This window comes from Apiospora marii (genome assembly GCF_038362585.1).
Source record: "Apiospora marii strain CBS 49790 chromosome Unknown utg000002l_segment0_segment0, whole genome shotgun sequence".
Lineage (NCBI taxonomy): Eukaryota > Fungi > Ascomycota > Sordariomycetes > Amphisphaeriales > Apiosporaceae > Apiospora > Apiospora marii.
In genome coordinates, this window is record NW_027117373.1 from 170,873 (window position 1) to 184,231 (window position 13,359).

The following is a 13,359-nucleotide window of genomic DNA, read 5'->3' on the forward strand; positions in this document are numbered from 1 at the left end:
CAACGACAGCGCGTGCCCTTGAAAGAACGCAATAACAATATATTGTTCTAACTGCTTACTGAACTACCGAGTGAGACTTTTGGTCTACATTCGTTCATTTTGCGCCTCTCATTTCTAACACACTGCCACTGGCAGATCGATTCTCCTCCTTCCTGTTAGGCAACCCACCAAAGATCGAGAAGTTCAACAAGATGTCTCTCTCGCGGATCCTGTGTGCGGCGGGCTTGACGCTGTCACTGTTCGCCTCGGGCAGTCATGCTGCCCCGGCTGATCGCATGTCGCCCGTGCTTGGGCGAGACCTCAAGTCGGTCATGGGTGATGCCAAGATCCGCGGTGTCAACCTTGGAGGTTGGCTGCTTCTCGAGGTTCGTTCACGTCTGGCTCACCACCACGCAAGATCAAGATAAGCTGACAAGCCATAGCCATGGATCACCCCTTCCATCTTCGAGCAGACGCCAGAGAGCGTTGTAGATGAATACACCATGGGCAAGGTCATTGGCACGGATTTGTCAACCCAGCTCCTCCGGAACCACTGGAAACACTTCATCACGGAAGACGACTTCAAGGACATCGCCGCCAAGGGACTCAACTTTGTCCGCATTCCCATCGGCTACTGGGCCATCACGCCCTTGCAGGGCGACCCGTACTCGCAAGGCGCCTACGAGTACCTTGGTAAAGCTCTGGACTGGGCTCAATCCGCTAAGCTCAAGGTTTGTGGCTTCCTCTCGAATCCCAAGTCTATTTTCAAAAGTGTTTACTGACCCCAAATTCTCGGCAGGTCATGATTGATCTCCATGGCGCCCCGGGATCCCAAAACGGCCTCGACAACTCCGGCAAGCGAGGCGGCATCGGCTGGCTCGAGGGCGACACCGTCGCCCAGACCGTTAAGGCGCTCAAGAAGATCAGCGACGACCACGCCCACCACCCCGCCGTGGCGGCCATCGAGCTGCTCAACGAGCCCATGGGGCCCAAGATCGACATGGGCGCCGTCAAGTCCTTCATGGGCCAGGGCTACCAGACCGTCAGCGGCTCGGGCGCCGGCGTGACGGTCGCCTTCCACGACGCCTTCCAGGGCCCGGACGCCTGGAACGACTGGGGCAGCGGCATGCAGAACCTCCTGCTCGACACCCACCACTACGAGGTCTTCGACGTCGGCCAGCTGCACATGGACGTCGGCGCCCACATCGGCAGCGCCTGCGGCTTCGGCCAGCGGATGGCTTCGAGCAACAAGATGACCATCAACGGCGAGTGGTGCGGTGCCATGACGGACTGTGTAAGTGATTCCCACCTCTCTCAGCAACCTACCAGAAACATTATATCCCCTCGTTACTCGAGTACAACATGAGCTACAAGTAGATTTCGCTGACCAGACTCGCAGGCCTACTGGCTCAATGGCCGCGGCGTCGGCGCCCGCTGGGACGGCACCTTCAACTACGAGGGCCAGGGCTCGTACTACATCGGCTCGTGCGACGGCGCGCGGCGACGGGGCTCCATCGACCAGATCCAGGGCCAGGACCGGGCCAACCTGCGCGACTTCATCAATGCCCAGATGGTCGCCTACGAAAAGGCCGACGGCTGGATCTTCTGGACCTGGAAGACCGAGTCGGCGCCCGAGTGGGACTACCGCGCGCTCGCCAACGCCGGCGTCATCCCCGTGCCGCCGAACCCCTACAGTAAGTTTCACACGCCTTTTTCTCTCTCTCTCTCTCTCTCTCTCTCTCTCTCTCTCTCTCTCTCTCTCTCTCTCTCTCTGCTATTAAAATGGTGTTGATGACTTCCATGCGGAACCTCAATTGCTAACCTCTTGGCTTGCAGACCCCAACATCTGCGGTTGAGAACGCTTTCACTTCACACCGACCGAAAGTTCGGTTCTGCATTCTTAACGTTGCATGTTTACTGCAATAGCGTTAAGCTTCATTGATTATAGGGGAGGGCAAAAACGAAGCTATGATTTTTCTTTTTTGATGCGTATTCTTTTTTCTGCCCTCCGGACTTATTGAGTTGCGGTTGGGTGTCATGATACCCTCGCTGAGCATGGTGGGAAAACGCTGGACTTCAGCAACGAAAACACAAAGACAAATACAGGTCAATTGATTCTTATAACCAATGCATTTTCACATGTTTTCGCGAACGTGATGACATAGCTACTGCGCGTCCATTACTACATTGCGTCTTTCGGCCACCCCGCTTCGAGGTGCTCAATTGCCTCCCTTTCGCTAACAACATCGGCGTACTTCGCATCGAGATCAAACAGATTTGCATTCTGGATCTCTTCGCTCCTCTCGCCACAAGCCGCACCGACGACCTAAGTAATAGCCGTGTCAGTTGAGATCCTTCATTCCTCTTGACGACTCCCTTTGCGCGTGTAAGCAAGCAGCCGGAAGAACTTACCATCGGCCTGAACCCGTTCTGCATCGCATCCAGCGCGCTCGCCCGGACGCACCCGGACGTGCTCACGCCGCAGAGCACGACGGTATCCACCCCCAGCACTCGGAGATCGGACGCGAGGGCCGTCCCGAAGAAGGCGCTGGCGTACTTCTTCTTGACCACGAGCTCGCCTGCGCCTGCGCCGCTCCCCCTCGGTAATGGCTCCAACCCCTCGAGCCACCCGCCCAACCCGCGCCCGTCGAGCCCCGGGTTGAAGACGCGCAGCGACTTGGACTTCTGCCAGAACAGGCCCGCGTCCGCCATGTCGAGGTCCGGGCTGTACTCGACCGCGGTCCAGACGACGGGGGTCGTCCCGCCGGACGCGCGCGCCGCCGCCAGGAGGCGCTGCATGGCCGCGGGGCACTGCTGGGCGGTCGCGTGGCCGCTGAGGTCTAGGGGCGAGCCGGGGGTCCAGTACGCTTTGCAGACGTCGATGAGCAGGAGCGCCGGCCGGGCGCCCCAGCCCATTCGGTTGCCGAAGCCGGAGGCTTGGTAGGACGAGGCTTGGGCGTGGGACTGCAGGGCGGACGCCATGGTTTTCTTTCTCTGGAGTCCCTTTCTTGTGATATCTGCCTGGTTGGATTGGGAAAGGGGACGCTCATTCAAGAATAAGAAGGGAGAATGGAGTCAGTCAGTGATTGGTCTCATCGGGTGGAAGAGAACTTTTTTCTATTCCCCGTCTCATATTGTGAATGGCAAAGCAACTCTGATCTCGATCCGGGCGATAAGACCATTCTATCGGGTCGCCTCCGTCCGGGGGTTCCGGGGTTCTGTCGGCTTCGGCTTCCGACTGTGTGGGGGGTCGGTTCGCATCCCGATCTGGGACTGGACCCAGAGCCATTGCGGGCTAGAACCAGCTGTGTCAATAAAAAGCCGAGTCACCTTTGAGCCCTTTCCAATTTCGGCACTCAATCCTATACTATTGTGATCGTGGGTAAAGGCCTTGTGCGTGTTACAATGTTCATGACCAGAACTGCGCCTGTGTGGATGTGTACACGTAACCGCGTTTCGCTCACTCTGATCAATCTACAAGAAACAGGTATTGGCCTCATATTTCAGAATGGATTCATTGAGAGTCCCTTCCTATTTGCGCAACAGCTCATCGGGGTCCCACACTGCGCTTTATGGGTCGCTCATTTAGCCATCGCATCGACTTTACGTCTCTAGTCAGCCACACGCTGAACGCTCTGAGCAAACTATGGCGTGGTCGATCAGGTTTGTCTTTCGTCACCTCTGATCAATCAACCAATACGACCGCGTTTCATTGGACTGGAAGACCTTCCTGGCTTGCACTCCTCTAGTGTACTTTGGGCGGCCATTTCTGTCAAGTACGGTCCTGCGACCACGACAGTGAAGAGACCCTGGTCGCCGTACTGACACTCTATATGTTCCACGATGCAATTGTGTACTATGTTTCTGGTTCAGTACTTGGAGCTTGCCATGTAGCCCTCGTATTGGCGTGCGCGATGGACCCGACGACCATGAAGGCCCTGGTGTTACCTTCTGGAGAAATTGGTAGCAACAGCACAAAGCTTTACGCCGCATAGTACATCCTCTGCACGTCAATCTCAAAGATCCGCGTCCATTCGTCAGAGGGCCGTCCGTGATAATCAATTCGACGAGATCGGAGTAGCCGTTGTTGAGGAACAGCACATCGAGGAGGCAGTCAAGCTGTCTTGGCACAAACGGAGACAGAACCCTGGACAGAGCTGACGGAAATGATGCTACGGCATCATACGAAGACGTCATTAGACGGCGAAACACCGCGGACGGTCTCGGTTATCTCGATTATCTATGTGGCTAAGTATGAAGGCAGCAGTAGCGTCTGTTCAGAACTTACATCCGCGCCTTTCTCGATCAGCAGCTTGGCCACCCCTTCATACCTCTTATGTAAGGCTGTGCCAAACCCTCCGAGGTTTCTACGAGAGGCACAGTACAGTGGATTCTGCCCATAAAGGTCGATGGCTTTCGCATATGCGCCCTTCTCAAGCAGTAGCTTAGCCACCTCTAGATTCCCCCCCAGTGCAACAATGTGCAAAGGCGTCTGCATCCGTAGGTCGATGGCATTCGCATATGCACCATTCTCAAGCAGTAGCTTAGCCACCTCTGGTTTCCCCTTCAATGCAACAATATGCAAGGGCGTCTGCATTCGTCTGTCTCCGGCATTTGCATCTGCATTATTCTCGAGTAGTAACTTGACCAATTTTTCATGGCCCTCGTCTGAGGCCATGTGCAGTGGCGTCCGCCCGTCCGAATCTGTGGCCTTGACATCCACACCCCTCTGGAGCAGAAGTTTGACCACCTTCTCATGACCCTTCTCTGAAGCCGCGTGCAGTGGAGTTTTCTCCAGTATGGTTGTAATCTTGGCATCGGCGCTCCTATTGAGCAGCAACTGGACAACCTCATCGCATCCGTTCGAAGAGGCAGCGTAAAGCGCCGTGTGGTACACTCCACCCCGCGCGTCGATGTTTGCGCCCTTATTAAGTAATAGCTTCACAATATTTGGGTCTCCTCTCGCTGAAGCAGCTTGTAGAGCCGTGCCGTAGTAGCCTCCTTGTGTGTTTACATCGACGTCCTTTTCCAGCAATTGCTGAACAATGGATTCGTAGTTTGAGGAGGAAGAATAGACAGCTTGGTCCTCATTATCTCGCAAGGTCCCTTGCAGAATGAATTTGTCGCTGTTTTTCTTTAGCAGTTCCATGGCGGCCGAGAGTCCTGAATCTGAGGCCATGTGGAAGGCCTCGCTATGGAGTCCTCCTTGTGCGTTATACTTGGGTAACATAACAGTGACTTCCTTATGCCCTTGGGATGAGGCTGCTTGCAGGGCATTTCCAAAATAGCCACCCTTTATATTCAGATCTGCGTTGTTGTCGAGCAGCAAGCGGACAATTCTCGCATGTCCTCTAGATGAAGCTGCATAGAGGGCAGTGCCAGCCAGTCCTTCCCGCTGGTCTTTATCGGCCCCATTCTGGAGCAGCAGCTGGACGATGTGTTCATGTCCTTTCGATGAAGCAGCCCGAAGAGCATTGCCATACACTCCGCCTTGTGCATTCACTTCCGCACCATTGGAGAGGAGTAGCGCAACGTTATCCTCGTGACCCCTGGAGGAAGCGGCCTGCAAGGCGTTTCTGTAATACCCTCCCTGCGCATTAACATTTGCACCAGCGCATATTAGCATATGAACCGAGCGACATAAGCCACTTAGTGATGCATAGTACAGCGTGCTCACCGGCTCCTCTATTTCGTCAAATACACCTTTCCAAGCCCGGTCTGGACTGTAAAGTCGGTATCCAAGTGCGAATGCATCCTCATTAGAGAGGTATTCTTTCACGATGGGAGCAACTCCCTGCCGCGACAGTTCGACCGCTGCAGCATGTGTTGCCCAGTATTGCGCACAGTACTGTGCCAGAGGGTACTTTTCCATTACTCCTTGCAGACTGTGTGTATGGTCCAGGCTCAGTAGGTAGGAAAGGCATACATTCACAATGGCCGCTTTTGCATTGACCATTTCGAGATCTGACGCCATTTCTGGCTCCAATTGGTCGGACATGAGATATCTCTGGACTGAGGAATGCGCAAGTTGGATTTCCGTGATTGTTATTCCATATTCCTTGTTTTCCCGTTTGACAAGGACCGCCAGGCTGGAACAGTACCGTAAGACTTCCTCGGGCATAGGCATCCGGTCGACTGGACGAAACTGAGGATGAGAAGATGGGCTGACCGCGATCACGTCCACAGCTTCCTCGAGCCGGAGGGGTCGCACTGAATAGGTCAAGAACTGGAGAAGTCGTTTGGTGTTGTCCAAATGCTTTGTTGGGATCCTTTGTAGAATCCTCTTATATGTAGCTTCCAAATCCCGTGGGAGAGTTGCCAATTCTCTTTGTACCGATCGCCGATCAAGACAATCTTCTAGTGTTCGAATCTGGCACGAAACCCAGCGAAACCTGCGCTATTAATAAGACCTCATAATATAATCCAAGGTACGGTGATATGTACTCACATTCCATTGGCTGCTGCTGCTAGATTATCCTCGATTTCCTTTCGGACCTCTGGCAGATATTGCCATCGGACCATCTGCTTCGTTCGCGCCTTGATGTATGAATTGATATCGCCCCATATACGATCGCTGTCGAGCACGATTATCTCAACGCCAGCCCATTTCTCGATGCGAGTCTGAAGATCTTGCTTGGGCTGGCTTGTGGCAAGGAAATGAATATTCAAATTTGCGTTGCGAAAAGTCTGGATCCATGTAAACAGTCTGTTATCCTGCGCTTGACATTCGTCAAGTGCGTCAAGCACAATCCAGGACTCTCCGGCATGCCGAACCATATTCTGAAAAAGTGTGAACAGCGATGCGCTACCCGGCTGGCGGCCACCATTGCCATGCCACAAGTACTGAGCATCGACTTCACTCCGAAGGTCCGGTCGCTTGTAATAGAGCTGAGCAATAAGCGATCGGACCGCTTTCTCAACATATTGTTTGTCGGTGTCGTTGAAATCAAAGTAGAAGTAGACCAAATTCGGGAACGTTGCACCTTGTTCCAGGTCGGTGATGACGGACGAGCTTAGGATCGTCTTGCCGCAACCCGAGATGCCCTTCAGCCACAGGAATGAGTTGCGCTCCGTTTTCCACTTCCTGTACTGGTCGCTCTCAAGAAGCCATTTACCTGTCCCTTGCTGATGCTGCTCACGTGCTATGTTAAAGTTGACGGATGGATCGGGTGGGGATAGCCAAGCCCGAATTTCGCGTAGACGCCAATCTGACTCGAGGTCATCTACGCCCTCCCGGATGTGCAGTGTTTCGGTATGGAAGCTTCGCAGGCTGTCATTGACTATTTATCTATCAGTACGGGCGCTGAAAATGCGTGGCCCAATCATCTATCCAGGCCAGTCGCAAATCACTCACTGTCAGCAAGATTCTCGCTAAGCCGTTTCTCGGCCTCTACCTTGTTCGGCGCGATCTGGTGGAGAACATCATTCGCGTACGCCGCCGCAGTCATCGCTGCATAACCTTGCCACTCCTTATTCTTATGTGTGTCCGCGTAGTCGCAGATGCCTCGGATTACTAGACACGGAAAGTGGTTCATTAGCCCGGCCGCCTCCATCTCGAAGCATAGAACGTCTTCCTCGTGCGCAAGCTTGTCGCGCACCACAGCATCCTTCATCAGCTGGTTGGCAGAGGCGATCAAGCCGTAGTGTACCGTAGGATTATCGTCGTCCTGGTCCCGCGCCCGTCGCAAGACTAATTGAGAGGCGTCGGCACTGCATGCTGTCATACAACTTGCGCCGTTGAAGACGGGGTGTTTGACATCCGTGCGATACAGACGGTCGGTGCTCACATTGGGCTGGCGGTATTTCTTTCGGAGTCTCGGCTTCGTCCCCAAGACAGCGGCAATCGCTTCTTGAATCTGGTGACCATCGCTCTCGTAACGCGCTTTGATCCCACTAACGGCTGTGCGCAACACAGGTGGCGGCGGCGCTGAGAAGCCTGTCTCGCGGAAAGTCTGGTCCTGAATTGTCTTGCCGTAATCATATTGAAACACGCCCCCGCGGCCGTCCCTAGGAGCGCTGACGACGACGTCGCCGAGCCGGATATCGTTCTTCGCACTCGGGGCGCCGCCACCAATCCCGACCATCAGGCCAATGCGCACATTGGGGAAGCTGTGCAGCATGTCACGCGCGACAGTCGCAGCCGAAGCCAAGCCGTACTCGCCATCGGGGAGGACAGCGATGACCACGTTGTGTCTTCCCATCCTTCCCAGCGTGTAGCTGTTGTTATCGTGCTGCGCGATATGCTCGGGGTCCTCGTGTTCACCGTCGAGGAAAGCGCGTGCAGCGACATACTCGGTAGAAATTGCACAGATCCAGCCGACTGTGTAATCCTCGTTGCCCAAGGGTCGTCTTCGCTTCATTCCATTTCCATTTCCCTGATATCCGTCATTCTGTCGTTTCATGGTCATATCGACGTGTTGTCAGGCTTTCAACAATCGCCCCGTTTTGTACGTTGGCAAGATCACCAGAAGTGCCAGGTTCTCGCCTAACCAGAGGAACTATGTATTCGACTACTCTGCCGTTCCGTTAATTTATCGAGCAGGATATGCAATGATGTGACCTCATGCCTCGAATAAAAGGAGCGGACAGGCAGCGACCCCGGGGGCTTTTCTTACAGCCCCTCATTACGGCCCCCATCAACTTGTTCAGCCAGAAAGGCAGCATCAATACCTCACAAGTCGGGCGACTACCATCGGTCCAATGCCCATGGGCAACCAATGTCATTGCTGCAGGCTGTAGATGCAAGCAGGGCCATTGGCTGAGAGTGAATTGGAAAAACATGGGCAGGTATGCCAAGATAAGCCACTCACATCATGACGTCGAGCGATCGCAAACGAAGTTGGTCGCAGATGTCATACACCCAGTTCAATCCCATTTTATCTGCCTCGTGTCATTTCTGCAGGACTTGGAAGCGCAAGTAAACAAAGTGGGAGATACACAAGCAGGCGGACGCGATGTCGCAGGATTGCACATAGACGCTAATGGCCGGCGAAATCGCGGGGACGAACACAGCCATGCGGCCAACCCTTTCCCGGTTGCGGTGGATGCACCTACAATGCATACGTTGTGAGAATGTATTGCAAAATCGTCAAGTGCGGGACGTAAAATAACCCCAGGTTTCTGATGTTGGATAGCGGTGAGATGCAATTATGCAGGCAGCGATGGGGATCTTCGCAAATGGAGGCCGGCACCATTGAAGTCAACAGAAGTCAGGTTTGAACAGATGATACGCTATATAGAATCTCAGAATTCAGAATTCTTTCACATACGACCATATCCTGCTGAATACTAGGGATCCCGTCCGCTCTCCCATATATAAGCAGCAGAGAGCCGAATTAGTACTAGGGTCGGTGACGACCTGGGAATCCTCGGTGTTGTATGTTTTGATTTTTGCACCTTCTTCAACTCCTTTTTGCTACCGATCTCGATACCCATCGACGCGGAGGAGAAGCCAGACGATAGGTATACTCTACCTGGCAGGGGTTGCTTCCGTATGCAGTCCCTATTCATTGCTGTGTGGCACTGCACTCGCTGCCTTCGTGGCTGACTGGCATGTTGGCGCGCTTCCTAGCCCAACCACTCATCAGGGTCGGATTCCGGCTCCGTCCTCGAACGCATTGCAGGCCAGGCTGATGTCTACCGTATATCCGAATCATATTGGTCAGTTCGATATCCCGATTCTTACCACCTAGCGCTGTATCGTGAGTTTTTGCGCGCCGCGGTCAAGGAGTGTGGTGTGTTCCACATGCCAGATAGTCACATGGTGATGAACGAAGAGCCACGGTAAGATCGATCGTTTACTGTCTTGTTCCTGCGCGACATGCTGCTGACAAGGGTTACAGTGACCCTATTGACCATGGCGGGCTGCCAGCCTCTGATACAGATGAAGAGTCGGACCCGTCAACTATGCCAAAACCTCAAATTGGAGCCTGATGATCTTATTCCAACGATCAACGTTAGGGCATACATCGTTGATATGGTGTATAAAGATTGTATCTCACAAGCATTTAAGAGGTTTCAAGCGGTGTAAACCATCTCATGGTACTCGGCTACTATTCCTCGATCTTTGAGCTTACCTGACACACTGTGTGCAACATTCCCCGGGAGCACGGCAAAGAGACCTGTCAGGGACGTGGCCACACAATCAATGTTTGACGAATACCGCGCCGGTGAGAACCACGAGCGGCGAATTCGATGGCGGCTTTGGCAACAGCAACATGCTCCACCCCCTTTTTTGAGTTCACCTTCACCCGGGACAGGACCCCCTGAGCGGACAACTCAAAACCAACCAAACCTGCCCAATTCCTTGCTTCGCTGACAGGTTCATAAATCGTAAAAGCATAGAGATCCTTTGGCCGGACTGGTGTAGCCTAGCGGTAGCATCATTACAGTATTGTTATTCCTAATATACTTAAGGGCAAGGGGGTTCGATTCCCTCTGCGGTCACTTCTTTTTTCCCACCTTACTCTCCCAGCCCTCCACCCCCCTTTTTCGTGATATCATCAACTCTATCCACGAACAACAACTTAATAGTAATGCGATTGCTCAATAAAGTGCAACAACTTCTCATGCATCATTAGATTGTTTGGTATATTCTATTCAACCGTGGTATCATACATCTCCTCGTTATCAATCATTCAAATCGTATATACATTTGGCCCAACATCCATCTGTTTTATCCACCGGCCCATACCCTCGCGCTGTCGCAGAAAAAAGCAGTTAGAAACAACATTTTGAAAAACAAGAACAGTTCTATGTGAAGTGAACAAGATTCAGAAAGAGAAAAAGAGCAAATCGAACCGAAAAGAAAAGCATCCGTATTGCCTCACCATGCCTCCCATTTCTGCCCTCCCATCGCAATCAACCGATTGAACAGCTCGTCCCGCAGCGGCAGCGCCGTCAACTTGTACGTCTGCCCCGTCCGGTCCGTCAGCTCGATCCCGTCGGCGATCTCGCGGCCCAGGCTCCAGCCGACGAGCATGCGGTACTTCCAGCCGTAGCCGCCAATCTTCTTGAGCTCGCGCAGGTCCGCCACGGGGACGCTCCAGCGCGGGTGCAGGTCCTCGCGGTCGGCGGACCCGATCTTCTCGATGGTGTTGTCGGTGCTGAAGGCGACGGCCGGGATCGTGGCCTTGGTCGAGATGTAGACGTGGCCCTTGTGGCCGTGGTAGCGGGCCTGGAAGTCGAGGGGACCGGACAGCAGGTCCGAGCTGGGCTTGGGCGCCGCCCCCAGCCGGTGCTTGGCGTGCGAGGAGCCGGCTTTGGCGCGCACCGTGTCGGCGCCCATGGCCGTCTTGACGGCGCTCTTGGTCGTCGCCTTGAGCATGTTGACCAGCCTGCGGCCCTTCTTGCCGTGCTTGGGGCTCTTGGCCGCGTCGATGTCCTCGCCCGCCGTCTCGTGCGCCGTCGTCGGGTCGTGGCTCATGGCCTCGTCGAGCTCGGCCTCGGTCGCGTTCAGCGGGTAGTCGGCGCCCGTGGCCCGCAGCTCCTCGTCCGTCACGCCCGCGGCCCGGTCGGGGGCGCCTCCCCCACGCGGGGCGGCGGGGGCAAGGGCGCCTTGTTGGCCTCGCCAATGCGGAGAAGAGTCAGGGTCAGCTGGGCGTTGGTAGGCACGCCCTTGAGCACCGTGTTGCGGAGCTCCAGTAGCTTCTCCCAGTGGGGGAACTCCCGGTTGAGCAGCTTGATTCCGCGGGTGATGATGGGGTCGCCGAAGAAGCCGAATCCCACGCCGAAGGTGACGCCCTTCATAAACATGTAGGATGTGACGAATAGGGAGATAAGGAAGAGTGGCACAACGAGCGACGCAAGGCGCAGGCGGTAGACGTGCTGCGGGAACGGCGGGGTCGGGGAGAGCGCGTTGCCAAACCGCTCCCAGGTGTCGGTGATGTCGCCGACGATCTTCATCAGGGGCCGCATCTTGCTCCACATGGCGCTCTCGACGGGCTTCTTGGTCTTGTCGTGCCTCGATGAAGGCTTGCCGCCCGCCGCAATATCCTTGGCGTCGGCCGCCCCTATCGCCACAGCTGTGGGATCGGGCACGTCCTCGTCGCGCTCGTTCTCGCCGCTGCCGTCCCCCTCGCCCTGGGGGTGCTTCCCGGTCGCGCTGGTGAGGATGATGGCCGTGATGCCGTTGAAGAAGTTGCTGGCCTCCTGCTCGACCGCCTCGCCCTTGTGGTTCTCGGGCGCCCCCGTCGCCGACCCGTGGCTGCCGAGGACGCCGGCCTTGGGCTTCTGCACGCCGCCGGTCCCGGCGTCGACCAGGGCGATGGGCGCCGGGGGGAACAGGACCCCGCGCGCGGGCGGGTAGGCGAGGAGGGTGATGACCGTGACAGACAGCAGGGGGACGACGAAGTCAAAGAGCCACGCAATGAAATACACCTGCAGAACACATCAGCCAACCGGGCACGACGCAAGGAATCTAATGTCGCTGTCTTGGAAAACTCACCACGCAAAAGACAGTTGTGCGCCTTGTTTCCCGCCATGATCGTAGACGCGCGATATGTTTGACCACGCTGATCAGATTAATGATGACCTCCATGTACAGGCGCTCGATCTGCGCCCGCAACTTGTCGGGGGAGAACTCTTCTTCGTCGGTGACATTGAGATCCAGGTTCCCGGGCACGGCCTGGGGGGATTCCTTGACGTGGTACAGTTGCTATAACAGTTTGTCAGTCATTGGTGGCCCCTTGCTTCAAAGTCTGCTTCTTTCATGTGAGTTCGTGGGACAGGCAGGGCCTGCTCGCGGCTCGGGCCGCAGCGTCGCCGCCACGCGCATCCTTCTTTTCTTAAGACGAACCTTGTTGAAGCGCCGGATCAGCAGCCATAAATCCTCATTATTCAGCCCGCCGACCAAGGGCGCCGCGATACGTTCTTTCTTCTCGTTCCAACCCAGATCCACCACGTCCTCCTCTTCGTGGTCCAGTTGCGCGCGACCCTTCTCTTCGTGGTCGTCTACGGCGAGCGCATGCGACAATGTCGGCTCCTCGGCCATGCTGTTGGAGACATCGTGCTTGTCGGGGTCCGTCACCGGTTCCGTGCCTGCTGGGATGGGCAGAAACTCCTTGACGGCGTCGACGGCGTCGTTAACCTGTTCGCCGAAAGTTTGGTCGGGATCCTGTTCCCTTTCGGAAACTCTGTCCCCAACGATATTAGGTGATGCCATTGCTGGTACCAAATCGCCAGTCTCAATCTCGTCAGTAGAGAAAAACGGGTGATCCGAGTTGATCGAGTGTACGGGCACGCATTGGATTAATGAATTAAATTATTTTGAGTATATTTCCAGGAAACCATTCTTTTTCCTGCCCGGATTTCCAATTATTCTGTCATAACCAGCGCGAGTTCTTTCAGCTCTTGCAGATCCAAGTCCAGGGCCGTCTCTGT

At 55.0% G+C, this 13,359-nt stretch overlaps 4 protein-coding genes across 4 annotated transcripts; 1 reads left to right on the plus strand and 3 right to left on the minus strand.

Annotated features, from left to right (window-relative positions):
- Window positions 1-191: 191 nt before the first annotated feature.
- On the plus strand, window positions 192-1,835 carry PG985_001745 (glycoside hydrolase family 5 protein; the record flags this gene model as incomplete). The annotated part of the gene is made up of 5 exons (XM_066821514.1): window positions 192-365; window positions 423-710; window positions 779-1,273; window positions 1,379-1,673; window positions 1,816-1,835. The coding sequence occupies 5 exons, from the start codon at window positions 192-194 to the stop codon at window positions 1,833-1,835; spliced, it is 1,272 nt and encodes a 423-aa protein (XP_066688946.1).
- A 326-nt stretch (window positions 1,836-2,161) lies between these two features.
- On the minus strand, window positions 2,162-2,961 carry PG985_001746 (N-carbamoylsarcosine amidase; the record flags this gene model as incomplete). The annotated part of the gene is made up of 2 exons (XM_066821515.1): window positions 2,162-2,305; window positions 2,392-2,961. 2 exons carry the CDS (start codon window positions 2,959-2,961, stop codon window positions 2,162-2,164), a joined length of 714 nt encoding a protein of 237 aa, XP_066688947.1.
- Window positions 2,962-4,219: 1,258 nt separating this feature from the next.
- On the minus strand, window positions 4,220-8,387 carry PG985_001747 (uncharacterized protein; the record flags this gene model as incomplete). Its single annotated transcript, XM_066821516.1, has 3 exons — window positions 4,220-6,371; window positions 6,428-7,259; window positions 7,334-8,387. 3 exons carry the CDS (start codon window positions 8,385-8,387, stop codon window positions 4,220-4,222), a joined length of 4,038 nt encoding a protein of 1,345 aa, XP_066688948.1.
- Window positions 8,388-10,804: 2,417 nt separating this feature from the next.
- PG985_001748 (uncharacterized protein) lies at window positions 10,805-13,141 on the minus strand (the record flags this gene model as incomplete). Its single annotated transcript, XM_066821517.1, has 4 exons — window positions 10,805-11,467; window positions 11,512-12,357; window positions 12,425-12,634; window positions 12,776-13,141. The coding sequence occupies 4 exons, from the start codon at window positions 13,139-13,141 to the stop codon at window positions 10,805-10,807; spliced, it is 2,085 nt and encodes a 694-aa protein (XP_066688949.1).
- Window positions 13,142-13,359: the final 218 nt, after the last annotated feature.